General features: G+C 37.0%; 1 protein-coding gene across 2 annotated transcripts in view; it reads left to right on the forward strand.

The window, feature by feature from the left end:
• Window positions 1–10,342, forward strand: part of CEP250 (centrosomal protein 250) — a 43,990-nt gene extending 33,648 nt beyond the window's left edge. Inside the window, exons 26-33 of one of the 2 annotated variants that reach the window (XM_025167157.2) lie at window positions 2,118–2,238; window positions 2,753–2,907; window positions 3,608–6,004; window positions 6,591–6,719; window positions 7,188–7,340; window positions 8,543–8,650; window positions 8,887–8,934; window positions 9,411–10,342. In XM_025167157.2, the coding sequence (XP_025022925.2) occupies window positions 2,118–2,238; window positions 2,753–2,907; window positions 3,608–6,004; window positions 6,591–6,719; window positions 7,188–7,340; window positions 8,543–8,650; window positions 8,887–8,934; window positions 9,411–9,704 (3,405 nt within the window). In that variant the 3' untranslated portion in view covers window positions 9,705–10,342. Of the gene's footprint in view, window positions 1–2,117; window positions 2,239–2,752; window positions 2,908–3,607; window positions 6,005–6,590; window positions 6,783–7,187; window positions 7,341–8,542; window positions 8,651–8,886; window positions 8,935–9,410 lie in introns of those variants that run through there. The other variant, XR_015798354.1, reaches the window with a different exon arrangement.
• Window positions 10,343–13,627: the final 3,285 nt, after the last annotated feature.

Consider the following 13,627-nt stretch of genomic DNA (forward strand, 5'->3'; position numbering starts at 1 on the left):
CAGCATTTTTTATATCTCCTTATAAGGGTTGGGGAGATGTTTTATTTTGAAAAAAACCCAAAGTACAAAAGTGAAATATGAAACATACAAGTCTATATGTGAGTGTTTTCTATTCCCTCTACCCTATATTCTATTCCTATTAATTCTATGTTACTATGCTAATTACTATAACAATGACAATTGCTATACTTTATTACTATTCAATTTACTATTACAGTATTTCCTCTATACTATACTCTATTGTATAACTATTCTATAACAATGTTTTCTTCTTACAAACACTGTTCTGCCTTAATTCCTCTCTCTGGAATTTCTTCTGCTTTCTTCTTCTCTGTTACTGGCCAGCATGTAGAGTACTTGCAACTTTCCACAATGTGCTTGGCTTTGCTTTGCTGTGCCCCTTCTTTTTCCTCTGGACCTTCAGTCTCTGTGAAGAAAAAAAACCTTTTATTTGGCTGCTTTCTCTGTTTGTTGCTACTGCAGAGCTTTCAAAACATCTCCTGTTTCAAGGTTGCAGCTTTTATAAGCAACTCTGCCATGTTGACACTGGGGAGAAGGCTGAAATAGGAGGGGAGGAAGGCAGCACAGGTGCCTGCACTTTTTCTAAGCAGCCTGCTCTTCCACGAGCAGTCAAACAATAGTTACATGCTACATCTGTCCGTTTCTGCAGCCTTGGGCAGTTGCATAGAGATGTTAAAAACATGTTGGGGAGACTTTAAGTAAACTCTGTGTAATGTACAGCTTAATGTACATTTAAAAAAAATACTATTTATTAAAGAGTTTTACAATACTAAAAGATAATACAAGCTGAAGTTAAAGAAAAAAGAGGAAAAAAGAGATACAAAGTGCAAAAGAAAAAGAGAAAAGAAATAGAAATAGAAAAAAAAAGAATATTTAAAGAAGTGACTCCCAATCTTCCTTACAACAATTTTTTTTTTTTTTTTTAATCTGCGCTCAGTCATTACTGACTCTGCAGTGACTGCTTGGACGAGTCCTTGCAGTTTTCAAGGCAAGTGTTTCGGAAGTGGTTTGCCAGAGCCTCCTTCCTAGAGCAGAGCTCAGCTGGCACACGCAGGAGGCGGGGTTTCCGTTGCTTTGCGCCATTTTCGGGTGAGCGTGGTTTTCGCGTTTTTACCGGCAACTGCTCCCAACTCCTTTCCAAGGCACCGCCAGCATTTTTCCTCCCACCAGAGTGAGAGTACCCATTTATCTACTCACATGAGTTTTCGACCTGTTGGGTTGACAGGAACTGGGGAAGAAACAGGAGCTCACCCTGTTTAATGCGAAGGCTGGACTCGAACCACGGAAGCGTCAGCCATTTCTGGCCGGCAACTTTCAGCATCATTAAGCCGCTGCGCCACCACATCCCCCTTACAACAAATACAAGCATATTAATATTTCTCCAACCTTTATAAAATTGCATACATATTTCACTTTTTCCTATACCCCCCATCCATTCACAAATCCAAAAATTATTATTTCTGTCCAAACATTGGCAAAAAGTCCATAAAGGGTTTCCAGAATTTTATAAAAATATTTCTTATTTTAACCCTGATCAAACAGGTCAACTTTATATTCCTTTCTTTTGCTTCTGACAATCTTTAATTCATCAAGTTGCTGTCATAGGACTGAATCTCCATTCAAATTTTCTTTTTCCCTTCTCAAAGATCTCTTCCAGGTTTTAGAAACCTTTTGCAAAGCCAGAAATAATTCCTTGCCCAGGTCCTTCTCTTAGTTTGTCATTTGTATTTGTACTCTGGCTGTCATCTTGATCTTATAATCCACAAATTCTTTATTTTCCAATATTTCTATACCAGCTAGAATTATACTTTTGAAGATTATAAAGAAGTCATCAAAGACATGACAGGCAACAATATGGAAGAATTTATGGGCAGACAGGATGAAGAGGGGATACAACTTTAATGTACAGTTGTAATGTATAGTTTGTAATGTACAGTTTGCTCCCAGAAAGTGTAATATACAGTTTCTGCGATGTAATACACAGTTTGCTGCAAGAAAATGGTTTTGTTCTGGATTTCTAGGTTTTTCTTGAAATCTTTTTATAATGCTGTCCCTGTCTCAAGCATATCTAGAGCATGCATTGCTGTTTCTGGCAGGATGAGGCAAGGAAGAATTCTGAGAAGTTGAAACAAGAACTTAGTGAGAAGGAATCAGAAAGGGTGCGCATTACTGCCAAAGCGGAAGAGCTGCAAAAGTGGCTGAACCAGTGCCAAGAAGGTACATCTTCTAACTTTCACTGTGATAACCCAAAGATGTTATAGTTTCCCTGAAGGATAGTTGAAGGCTAGAGAAAATCTTTAATAATGAACAAAACAAGCTATTCTTATTATTACACTTGCTATGTCAAACTTAGTAACAAAAATGCTTCCTTATATACAACAATACTGGGTATAATATTGGAAGGACACAGAGTCCAGTAGATTTAGGAGATTCAAACCAGACATCTATGATGTTTTTTGAGAAAAGCAGTTCTTAACAGTGGTTTCAATAACAAATCAATAGTTCATTCTGGAGCCATTTTTTTCCTAGAAGCTATCATAGGTGCTTTCTTTTTTCTTGTTCCTTGATATTCCATGCAAAAAATGCATTGATATTTTAAAAATTATTTTGAATAGTAAATAAGTTTCTTGCACCTTCTAAAATACCCCTAAAGTACTTTCTTGTTAAAAGAAAAAAGTCACTATTATAATGAGTGGGTGGAGGGTTTATTTTATTTTTGTTTTCATTACAGAAAAAAATGTAGCTGAAGGCAAACGTGGCTCTCTAGAGTCTGCCTTAAAGACAGAGGTCATTGCTTTCAAGGAAGAGAATGTGAGTCTACGTGAAAAGGTGACCAGTTTGGAGAAGATACTTGAAAGCACAGAGAAACAAAGAAAAGATGCAGTGGTAAGGGTAGCAGGCATTTTATAGGTCCACTAACCTAAAATTTGATAAACTCTTAAAAGCACTATTTTCTCTAAGGGAATTAATTTTCTTTGATCTTGTGATTTCTAAAATGGGATAGATGGCATCTAAATACTTGTTGCTTATTATCTGTTGTGACTATCTCTAAGTTTCTTTTATAGCTTTTGTACTTTTGCAGAAGCACACACTTTCTAGTGTACGTAGTAATGGGTAATGGTAGCCATTTTCTGCTTCTAGCTTGTTCTCTTGTATTAAGCTCCGGGATGGAATAGTTCTTGTTAAATAAGAAAGATGTTGCAATTAAATAAATAATTAAGAGTTAAGGACAAATTGTTATGGGAAAAATAGTTTGATTCAATTAACATAAGAGACTTTTATTACTCAAATTCTGAGTTATTAATAGATTTTATGAATAATCAAACAGAATCATTTGATTCATGTATTATTTAACCATAACTTAAACATAACATGTATAAATACTGGCTGCCTTCTAGTAAATATTTCAGAAGTTTTGAATAGATAACTTATGTATACTTTGAAGTGATATATTTTAGCAAACATTTTCGTTTTTAAAAAATGACAGGTATTTTTGTGCAAAATTTACATTTGAATGAATGCTGTTTCTGAATAATATAGCTGTGGAATAATGAACAAGAAGAAAGTAATTATTTTTGCATTTCAGAATGAGCGAGGCACATTACAAATGGCTAAGGAGAAGCTCACATGGGAGCTGGAGCTTCTTCAGGAATCAGTCAAAGCTTCAGAACTTCGAGCAAGTGCCATGGAAAAGATGAATCAGTCCCTGGAGCAAGAGCTTCAAACAACTCTCTCCAGCCTCAGAATTAAACATGAAGAAGTTGAGACTCATCAGAAGAGACTTGTGGCTTTGCAGAAAGAGGTAGAGGTGGGAAGAGCACTTCAGGAAATTGTGGATCATCTCAATGTTACTCTAGAAAAGAGAAATGAAGAAATTAAAAACCAGCTACAGCAGATTAGAGATCTAGAGAATCATAAAGAAGTCCAGAATGCTGCCTTAGAGCATCTCACTAAAACTCTAGAAAAGAGAAGTGAGGAAATTGACTCCCAAGAAAAGCAAATTGAAGAAATGACAAAGCACGATAAGATGCAAAAGGCTGATCTCAAGAAACTAAATCTAGATCTAGAAGAGACAGTCCAGACTTTGAAATCACAACAAGAAAAGCTTCAAAAACTACAGGAGTTATCAGAAAACCAAAAAACAATAATTGAAAGCCTATCTCTGAATCTGGAGGAAAAAATCAAGGAAATTAACATCAAAGAGGAGAAAATTCAGATTATGGAACATAATGAATCAACACAAATTGGAGCTTTGCTGAAAGAACTAAGTGACCTGAAAATAAAGTTGAATGAAAAAGATTGGGAACTTGCATCTCAAAAGCAGCTACTTCAAGAATGGGAAGAACAGGGGGGAAAACGTGAGAAATCTCTTTATACAAGCCTAGAACACATGAAAGCCATTCTTAGGGACAAAGAAAGGGAGGTAGAATCCCAGAGGGAACAGATATCAAGTTTCCAGCAGCATGAAGCTCAGAAAGAGGAGCATCTCAGTGAGCTTTCTGAGAAGCAGAAACAGATGACATTGACTTTGAGCCAGAGAGAACAAGAGCTTGAGGCACAAAAAAAACAAATGAAAGAAATGAAAGAAGAAATGGAAATAGAACGAATGACTCTTCATGAACATAGAGCAAAGACACAGGCAACTTTGGAGGAAAACAACACAGAATTGGAGTTCCAAAGGAAGCATGAAGAGGAATTGAAAAGCCAGATAAGAGTTCTACTTGAAGATATCCAGTATAGCACAGGAGTGCTAAAGGAGAAAGATGGTAATGCAGAGTTTCAGGATGAACAAATAAACCAACTCAAGAAGCAAAAGCTAGAGGAAACTACTTTTGATATGTTGGGACAACTCAAAGTATTCTTTAAGAGGCGACAACAAGAAATTGAGTCCCTGAAAGAGCAGCATGAAAAGAACACAGAAGAGAAAGTAAGGCTAATAAAAGGATTGCAAACAGAACTTCAACAAGCAAAAGAAACTATAAAAAACGGAGAATTGCAGATCAAATATTTAAAGGAGAAGAACCTCCAGCAAATTCAACAACAGGAGGCACAGACAAAATCTGTCTTGGACAAACTGGATCTTACTAGGTCGTCTCTTCATGACAAAGAAAAGGAGATAGAATCCTTACAAATATGTATCAAGGAACTCTCAAAACAGAAAGAGGAAGTACAGCATAGCGTTTCAAGCCTACAACAGGATCTGGATAGGATTAATCAGTTGATGATAGAGAAGGAAAAAGAGCTTCTCAAACAAGGAGAACAAATTAGTAAGTACCAGGTTAAAGTAGAAGCCACACAGAGAGAACAAAAAAGTGAGGAAGATCTTCTGCAGTACCAACACATAAATGAGCAAGAACATGAAAAACATATCAGAGAGCAAGAGGAATTACTTGACAAACAGAATAAGGAGATAAATTGTCAAGATGAGAGAAGCCAAAAGCCAATGAAAGATGAGCCTGAGAAACACCAGGAGCATATACAGCATTTCCAGCTTATTCAGAAGAAAAAGGATGATGAGATTGAATTGCAAAGAAAGAAAATTGAGCAGCTGGAAGAGAGACTCAAAGATAAAGAGAAGAAATTACTAACCTACAGTGAACAGATAAAACAAATAATCTCAGCTCTGAGATTGCAAGATAACAAAGAGTACAATTTCCATAGCTGTATTGAGAAAATTGTTATGTGGAAGGACGAGGAACTAGCTAAGAGCAAGGCTATTAAGGAAAAAGACCAATGCTTGAAATGGCAGAAGGAAAAAATTCAACATTTGGAAAATGAGAAAATAAAAAACAGACAAGAATTGAATCATGTGACAGCTGTTCTAAAACAGACAGAGAGTGGTGAGATAGAATGGAGGGAGAAGGCCCAGAAGTTGGATCTGGCCCTGATCCAAAGTGAAGAGGCTATGAAAATTTTAAAGGAGGAAATGGCAGTTACACAGACCATGGTTTCAGAAAGGGATATGGATAGGCTTCATCTCCAGGTAAGCATTTCAGCTTAAAATGCGTGCAGACTGTTGAAGGTTCAGCATATTTTATAAAGCATGTGAGCAGTAAAGTCATATTTTATAAGATTATATCTATCTTTTTAATTCTCTTCAGAGACATACTGTTTTGTATTTGTAAAGGGAAATTGGTTTAAAATGAAATTTCACTGGACTTTAAGATGTGAGTAATAAAGGAGGAGAGACAGAGAGAAAAGCCAAGGGGCAGTGAGTTTAATGCTGCTAAGGTGCTGTATCATTCACACTCACTTCATATGAGCTGTCTAGTAACATAGCTATAATCTTTCTGAGGAGTTTGAGTGTGGATTCAAATATTTAATTGGTGTTTGCAACATATTCTGCCATGGAACTTCCCAACCCTAGAACAGACCATTCCCACTATTTCAGATGTGGTTTGACACTGAAATGTGCCATTCCAACTTTGGAATGCTCTGACTTGATATCAGACCCCTTCCAGACCACTGGGAATGACTTATTCCAGGATCTGTTTGTTTTGCAATGAAACATTTTGCTCACCCACAGTACTTAATTAAATAAGCAAAGAACATTGTTTGTTTTCCTGTAGGAGCAACTGGATACAGCTTTCAAAGCTCTGAAGGAGGCAAGGTTTATTATTGAAACTCTGGTGGGAGATATTGATCTGCTACCCAGTGAAGATGATATACCAGGGGTGCAGCATAATGAGGCTGGAGAGGTGAGATAAAAGAACAGATATGAAGCATGAGAGCATGGGCAATGCATCATGTAGAAGAGCAAGGTGTGAATATGTCTTCAAATTTTCATCAAAATATTTTTGGCACCATAAAAGTGTAACTTTATTATTGTCCTATATGCCTTTGTGCATCACAGTCTACTTTATCAGTCACATTATGTAATAATAAATTAGCAAGTCTTTAAGGTTAGTCTTTATTGATTTTGTTCCAAATGATTAAGTTGCTCCTATAGGAACTGTTCCAACTGACATGTCTACCTTAACCAGTTAATTGCTTAATATTCTGAAATTTACAATAGCAACATTAATAAGGAGGCCTCTTCAGAAAAAGACATGCACCGTCCATGGGATAAAATCACCCTAGTTTTTAGATGGCTGTCAGATTGCCTCCTATCTCTTGTTTCCCGACCTTTGTATTCTTTTATGCCACACTGTTTCTGTGTCATGCAGGCTTTGAAAAAAGAGGGACAGCTGACATGGATGGCTGAAAAAAGACTCTTGTATAGACGTTTACAACTTCTGCAGCAAGCTGTGGCCAGGTTGGAGAATGATAAACATGGTTTAGAAAAGCACAATATCCAATTGAGAGATGCACTACAAGAGGTAAGCTTTTCTGTAAAGGAGAAATAATTAAGATCAGCATTATTTTCCAGCATTATTTTCCAATGCAATGTAATCATATATTAGCCCTCATTATACATTGGTTAGATAAAATTAGTGAACCATTTAGAAATCATGTAGTTCTTTATCCTATAATGTGATCAAATTAATCTAAACCCTATTAATAAATAAAGAGCTTCTGGTTAAACAAAGAATATATAAGACAATGACTGTGTCATGTCTTTATTAGATACACTGAGCCAACATTTACTGTGTTCATAAAAAAAGGTATGTGAAGCACTAATATAATCAGCTCTCGTAAAGAGGTAAGTTGAGTCAGATATTTTAATTAATGAGATGATAACAGTTGTGAGTTTGAGGGGCCTCCCCTATAAAAAAAAAACATGTACACATTGGTTGCCACCATCTTCAGGTTATGGAAGTGAGTCAGACCCCAATCAAAAAAGTTTTCTGTAAACCTAAGAAAAATGATTTTCAGTGCTTAAGAGGCTGGAAAGGGCTATAAAACCATTATTGGAGACTTTGACTCCCATCAATCCACAATCAGATAGATAGTGTACAAATGGAGAAAGTCCAACACCATTGTTACTCTATCCATCTCAAGTCTGCCAGAGATCACTGAACAGGCTATTGGAACAACGTTCAGTGGACAAATGAGACAAAAGTAGAATTTTGGGGTATTAATGAGAAATATGGTGTCTGCAGAAAATAAAACATTGCACTCAAACAAACAAACAAACAAACAAACAAAACCATATCCCAAACATGAAACTTGGCAGTCGAAAGTATTATAGTATGCTTTGCAGCCTTAGGACCCAGATGGCTCTTAGTTGATTGAGGAAGTAATGAATTTTGGATTGCACCAGCAAATTCTACAGGAGAATGTCAGGGTATCTATGTAGAAGCTGAAGCAGCACAACAGTTCTAAACAAACTCTAAATCTGTAAAAACATGGCTGAACGAGAATAAATTCTGCATTTTTGAATGGGAGGTTCAAAGCTGTGGCCTAACCCAACTGAAATGTTGTAGCATGACCTGAAGCCAATGGTTCATGCAAGACAGCATGATACAGTGCTTTGTGCTTGGTATTCTTTGCCCTGTGCTCAGTCAGCTGCTCAGTCAGTATTACGCAACTGTACCTAGTTTAGGGTAACATTTTTGCCTCTTTCTTCTGTTGATTGCAGGTAGAACGTGAACGGAGGAGACTAAAAAGGAGTCATGGAGACTTTTCTTTGAGCTCTGAATTTTCACAGGCTGACTCTGGATCACAAAAAATTCCCTCTGTTTCAAAGGTTTGAATATATTGCATATTTTAATATCAGAAGTTCTGCTTAAAATCATCCATTATTTCTTTCCTTTTTTTCTTTTAGATAGTATTAAATTATATTTAATTGAAGTTAATAATTGTTGGCTTGAACCTGAATAAATGAGAGGAAATTTAAGCTATATAAATATTTTTCTCTTTCCTAAATAATAGGCTTCTTGAAGGTAAGCAGCTGACTGAGTTTTCTCCCTCCTTTCTCTCTAGAAAGAAACCCAGATTCTCCACAAGCAACTGGCAGAGTTACGAAAACAGGTGTGTAGTTTATAACTGGAACACACTGGGTCTCTTAGAACTGCTTATCTTCCATTGTTGAAGAGCTGTGCCTCCATAGTGACTGCCTTTTCAAAGACTCACAGTGGTATTTTGTAAGCAGTGGTCTTTAAGGACACTTTAAAGCAGAGAACCCTTTTGGCAGCAACAGAGCAGGACATTTTGGGAGAGTTTGTCCACAAAGCATTTTGCACTTCTCTAAGGAATTCTGTGATTTTTTGTTTAATTTTTCAAAATATTTTTATCCCTGTTTGAATCATTCATTGTGGTTTTGCTCTTGAATGCACTGTATTGAATGCACAATGCATTGCTGTGAAAAATATTAAACGCCATCAAGTCAGTGCTGACCCTGTGATTGATTTTCTCCAGAATGAATTAAAAATAGTTTTACTTTGCATGCATATTCCTTGCTGTGAAGACTAGAAATTAGTCCTTGATGTCATTTGTTCTTGTTTTAGGTTTTTGTTCTACAATCACAGCTATCACTAGAACGGAAGCAGAAACAGAATTATATCATCAGCTGTACCAAAAGAAATCAAGAGCTATCAGATTTACATCAAGAGCTTGCAGATTCTTTAGCTATTGTGGCTAGGGAACCTAAGGCAACTATTCTGGAATCAGAGACTCGCAAGCTTGATGAAACCCTGAATAACAGTTTGACGTTGGGAGCTGTAAGCTCGAATGGTGTCTTATCTGGAAAACATCTAGTAAGCTCAACACCCAGAAGAGTCCATCAGAAGCCCACAAGATAGCATAAGCTGACAGGCAAAGTGGCAGAAGCAAGAAATTACTGACACTCCAGCATAAGCTAACAGGACTTTAAAAAGTTATCGGTATGATGGATCCTCCCCCTTATTCAGCCTGCCTTGATTTCAAGGGCCTATCCTGCCAGTTTTGATCCTTTAGAAATATAATTCCAGATTCTTTGGAACCAGTGAAGATCATCTCAATACTGGCTGAGAAAGAACAAAAGTAGTTGAGAGACTGCATGCTAAGTGACTGAAGATATGCAGTGTGGAAATCTTTGGACAAAACAAAATTCAAAGCCAGTGTATGAGAACTAAACAAAGAAAGGACTGCTTACCACCATTGAATTTCTGGTAGGAAGAATGGAAGTTCATTCCAGGAAATGAGTCATGAGAAAACGGAACTCATTAAAAAGATTTCCAGCTTTGTTTTGCATAGTTACATGGGAAAGTACCTGATCAGAGAGAGGGATCTCAGTCGAAATATTAATTTTAGTTTAATATTCTTATTGGTAGAGATATCCTTTCCTAAACCGTTGTACAGCAATTTGCTATAAGGTATATCGAGTGGGTTTTTTTAACATTTTGTACTAAAGAGTTTTCTTAATATTTATAATAAAAAATGCATTTTCATTTTTCTTCTCTTTGCTCAAATAATCTTTCATATGAAGCTTTTTTGCTTCTTGAGATTGTGGTATGTGTGTATATGGATAGATAGTATTTATGTATAGCCATTATATACAAGGACCCCTGGAGGTTTATGTCTACAAGGAATATTTAAAACCATACCATTGTAATGAAAATAGAATACAAAAAAATAAGTACCAGAATAACAAAACTACTCAGTTCCCAAATATCCCCTGAAACAATTCCTTTTTTACCGATTTCCAGAAGGCCAATATTGAATGCGAGCTAGCGGTAACACCTAAGAAATACTGTCTGCAAAACTGTGACTCCTTCACCTCATGGAACTTAAAAGAGAAATGTTGTTGGAGTGATGAGACAGAGGAGTTGCTTCTACACAGATTTGTTCCAGAAAGTAGCTACACCAATTCATGGTTTAAAACTAACCCTTGGAAATCTATTAGCAACCAGTGTAGCAACTGCAATGCAGGTGATACAATTATAACAATTTTCATTTGCCTATATGCAGGCCACTATATTTTGATATATTTATTCAGTTTACTTTATGTTGTTAACTTCTGCTTAACTCAGAAAAATGTATTGACTTCTATATTGACTTTAGTCTTCATGCTAGTTCCCAGACTGCAATAAAGAAAGAACAAGCTTTGATTAAAATGTTTCAGCTAGGCACTGTCTGCCATCTTGTCACATGATCTTGCAGACAGACAGACTTAGAAGGTGATAGGCAGAAGCCTGAGAAATAAGTGGGAATGAAATAAGGTTTTCACAATAGGTTTTCACAAGTGGGAAGAATGGAAGTGAAAACAGGCTGATGAACTAGCAGGAAGGGAGAATTATCACTGGCATTTTGGAGAGGAAGAAAAAGATGGCTGCTGAAGCCAAGATGCATTTACACAGCTTTAAGTGTTGAAAATTTACTGATTCCAGAGTGACCACTGAAGAGTTCCAGGATGAAGGGAAGATTACTGAAAATAGGAAAGGACCAGACTTCAAGGGCTCATTCCTACCTGACCAGAGGATCAAAAGAAAGAGGACCAGCATTCTATCAGCCTGAAAGATTACCAGCTAAGCTCTTGGTTCACTCTAAAGAGGAGGGGATTTAGGGATAGCTACACATAAAGCTGCAAGCATAAGATAGATTCTGCCTTGTTAGAAGAAAGATTACATAGCAGGCAAGGAAATAATTTAGAAATGCTAGAGGAATTTATTTTTTTTAACCACATACCAAACCCTTACAGCCAAGTTATAAGATGGAGTTGGGAGATCTATTTGAGTATCGGCTTGACCTTTACCTCAAATCCTGCTATGCTGCCTCATTGTGGTAGGAGTTGGAGGTGGAATCCCTGGGAAGGATGAGTGTAGAACAGCAGAAGCATACATCACATGTTTATACTCTCAGCAAGGTCAACCAAGGTATGAAGCTCATCCTAGCTGTCCAGCTAAAGGAAAAAGGTCCACATATTGGGCAGAAGCTATATAGGAAGATGCTGGAGGCAGATGACCACTTTAGTGACAGTGGCAAAAGCACCTATTCATACTGTGGAAGAAATCAGCGGTAAACCATTCTTGTATGTATACAAAAATATACAAGATAAAGTGATTGATGATGTAGTGCTGGATGATGGGCCCTTTAGGTTGGATGGCACTCAGCAAGATGGCACTCAGCATGCTACTGAGGAAGAACAGAGGTTTTTTTGGGGTGACTAATAGTGTTTATGACATGACTAGATAAAAGCCTCCAGGATTTCTAGTTGCTAATGTTGCCAGGCAAGAGAAGAAATTCCTAAACTGCTAAGAATGTAAGAAGCATGAACATGAAAAAGCTCAACAGTGAAAGATGAAATTAATCAACTACACATTGACATCTTAGGCATCAGTGAATTGAACAAACAAGGAATGGTATTGCTTTCATAGGAAGGATATAGCAAAGAAAGTACTTGGGTACAGTCCCTGGATCTTTATAATGTACATATCTCCTGCTGTTTTCAATAACCAGAGGTAACCAGAGAATAACAGTTACCATAGAAGTTCCTCTCCCCTCTGTTGCTATTTGATCATCATAACTATGAAATTAAAAATTACTGACTAGTGGCTAGCGAAGTAAGTGAATAACTACAAGTCTCATTTTTTAATTTTAAAAATGTTGAAATGCTTTAATAGCATAAAGTTAGAATAGCTGTAAATCACAAACAATTTTACTGTTTGATCTGAATTGGGAGAGTAGAGAATAGAACAGCACTTTGTGGACCTTTACAAAAGCATGGACGGGGGTTAAAACGTGTGTTTCCCAGTTTCAGATTTAATTCCTAGTGAGGTATAAAGTCATTGAAAGTTGCACTGCAGTTGTGTGTTGACTTTCAATAGTTAGGGCTTAGATAACACTGGAATAATGTTTAATATATTTTATACTTGTGTTTTCAAATTGCTCATCCTCCAAATGGGCTAATTTGGAAGTAGAATAACAATAGAGGTGTTCCCATATTGTTTAGTTAAGTAGGCAAATGCCTTGCAGGAGTTCATTCATTTTAAATATTTCTCAGAGAAAGAGGCTTTTTTAAAAAAAAAAGCACATTAAACAATCCTGGGTTTTGTACAAAAAAAAAGTTCAGTACAGGGTATCAGGTATTCCTTAACACTTTAATACTGGAATAATATTGTATCTTTCCATACCCACACTATCTTCAGCTGGTATTTCTAACTTTCACATATTCCAGAAACTCAGCCCTCGGTTGGTTATTTCTTCACTATATTTATATTATATGTTGTATACGCCACCACTTCTTGCAACTAGTGGTCAGTAGCATAGAGTTGCTCATTATCTGTTCTCAACAATGGTTCACTTCTCCAGAATTACAGACAACTTCAGCGATACGCATCTTGGTAACTGAACTGGGTATTTCAGGGTCCAGATGAAACCCGCCGTAAATGTCCCTGGGGGTTGTTTGAGAGTTGCCAATGGAAATTCCTAAAAGAAAAAGCCGCATGATATATCATATACAACTTGGCGGAATTCATCAGAAAGAAAGTGGTTTATGACAACCCAGAAGTTTAATTCGAACTCCCCATATCGAAACGTCTAAACATAAGAAACAAAATGATGTAACGCTTAGACCCAGGTTACACGAAAGATTCGCCGTTGTGCGGCCCAAGACGTCATTCGCTTAAGCCCCCCCAAAAATCGCTCCGCTTTGCCGACGAGGACGAAACACTCGTCAAAACCAAGACCCCCAGCTTCTGAGAGAAAGCCGATACCCGTCGCCGCCCCCTCGATAACTGGCAGAGGG

Source organism: Python bivittatus, unplaced genomic scaffold, assembly GCF_059951505.1.
Source record: "Python bivittatus isolate LINGU-HERP-01145 unplaced genomic scaffold, Pbiv_v1 ctg000700_np1212, whole genome shotgun sequence".
Lineage (NCBI taxonomy): Eukaryota > Metazoa > Chordata > Lepidosauria > Squamata > Pythonidae > Python > Python bivittatus.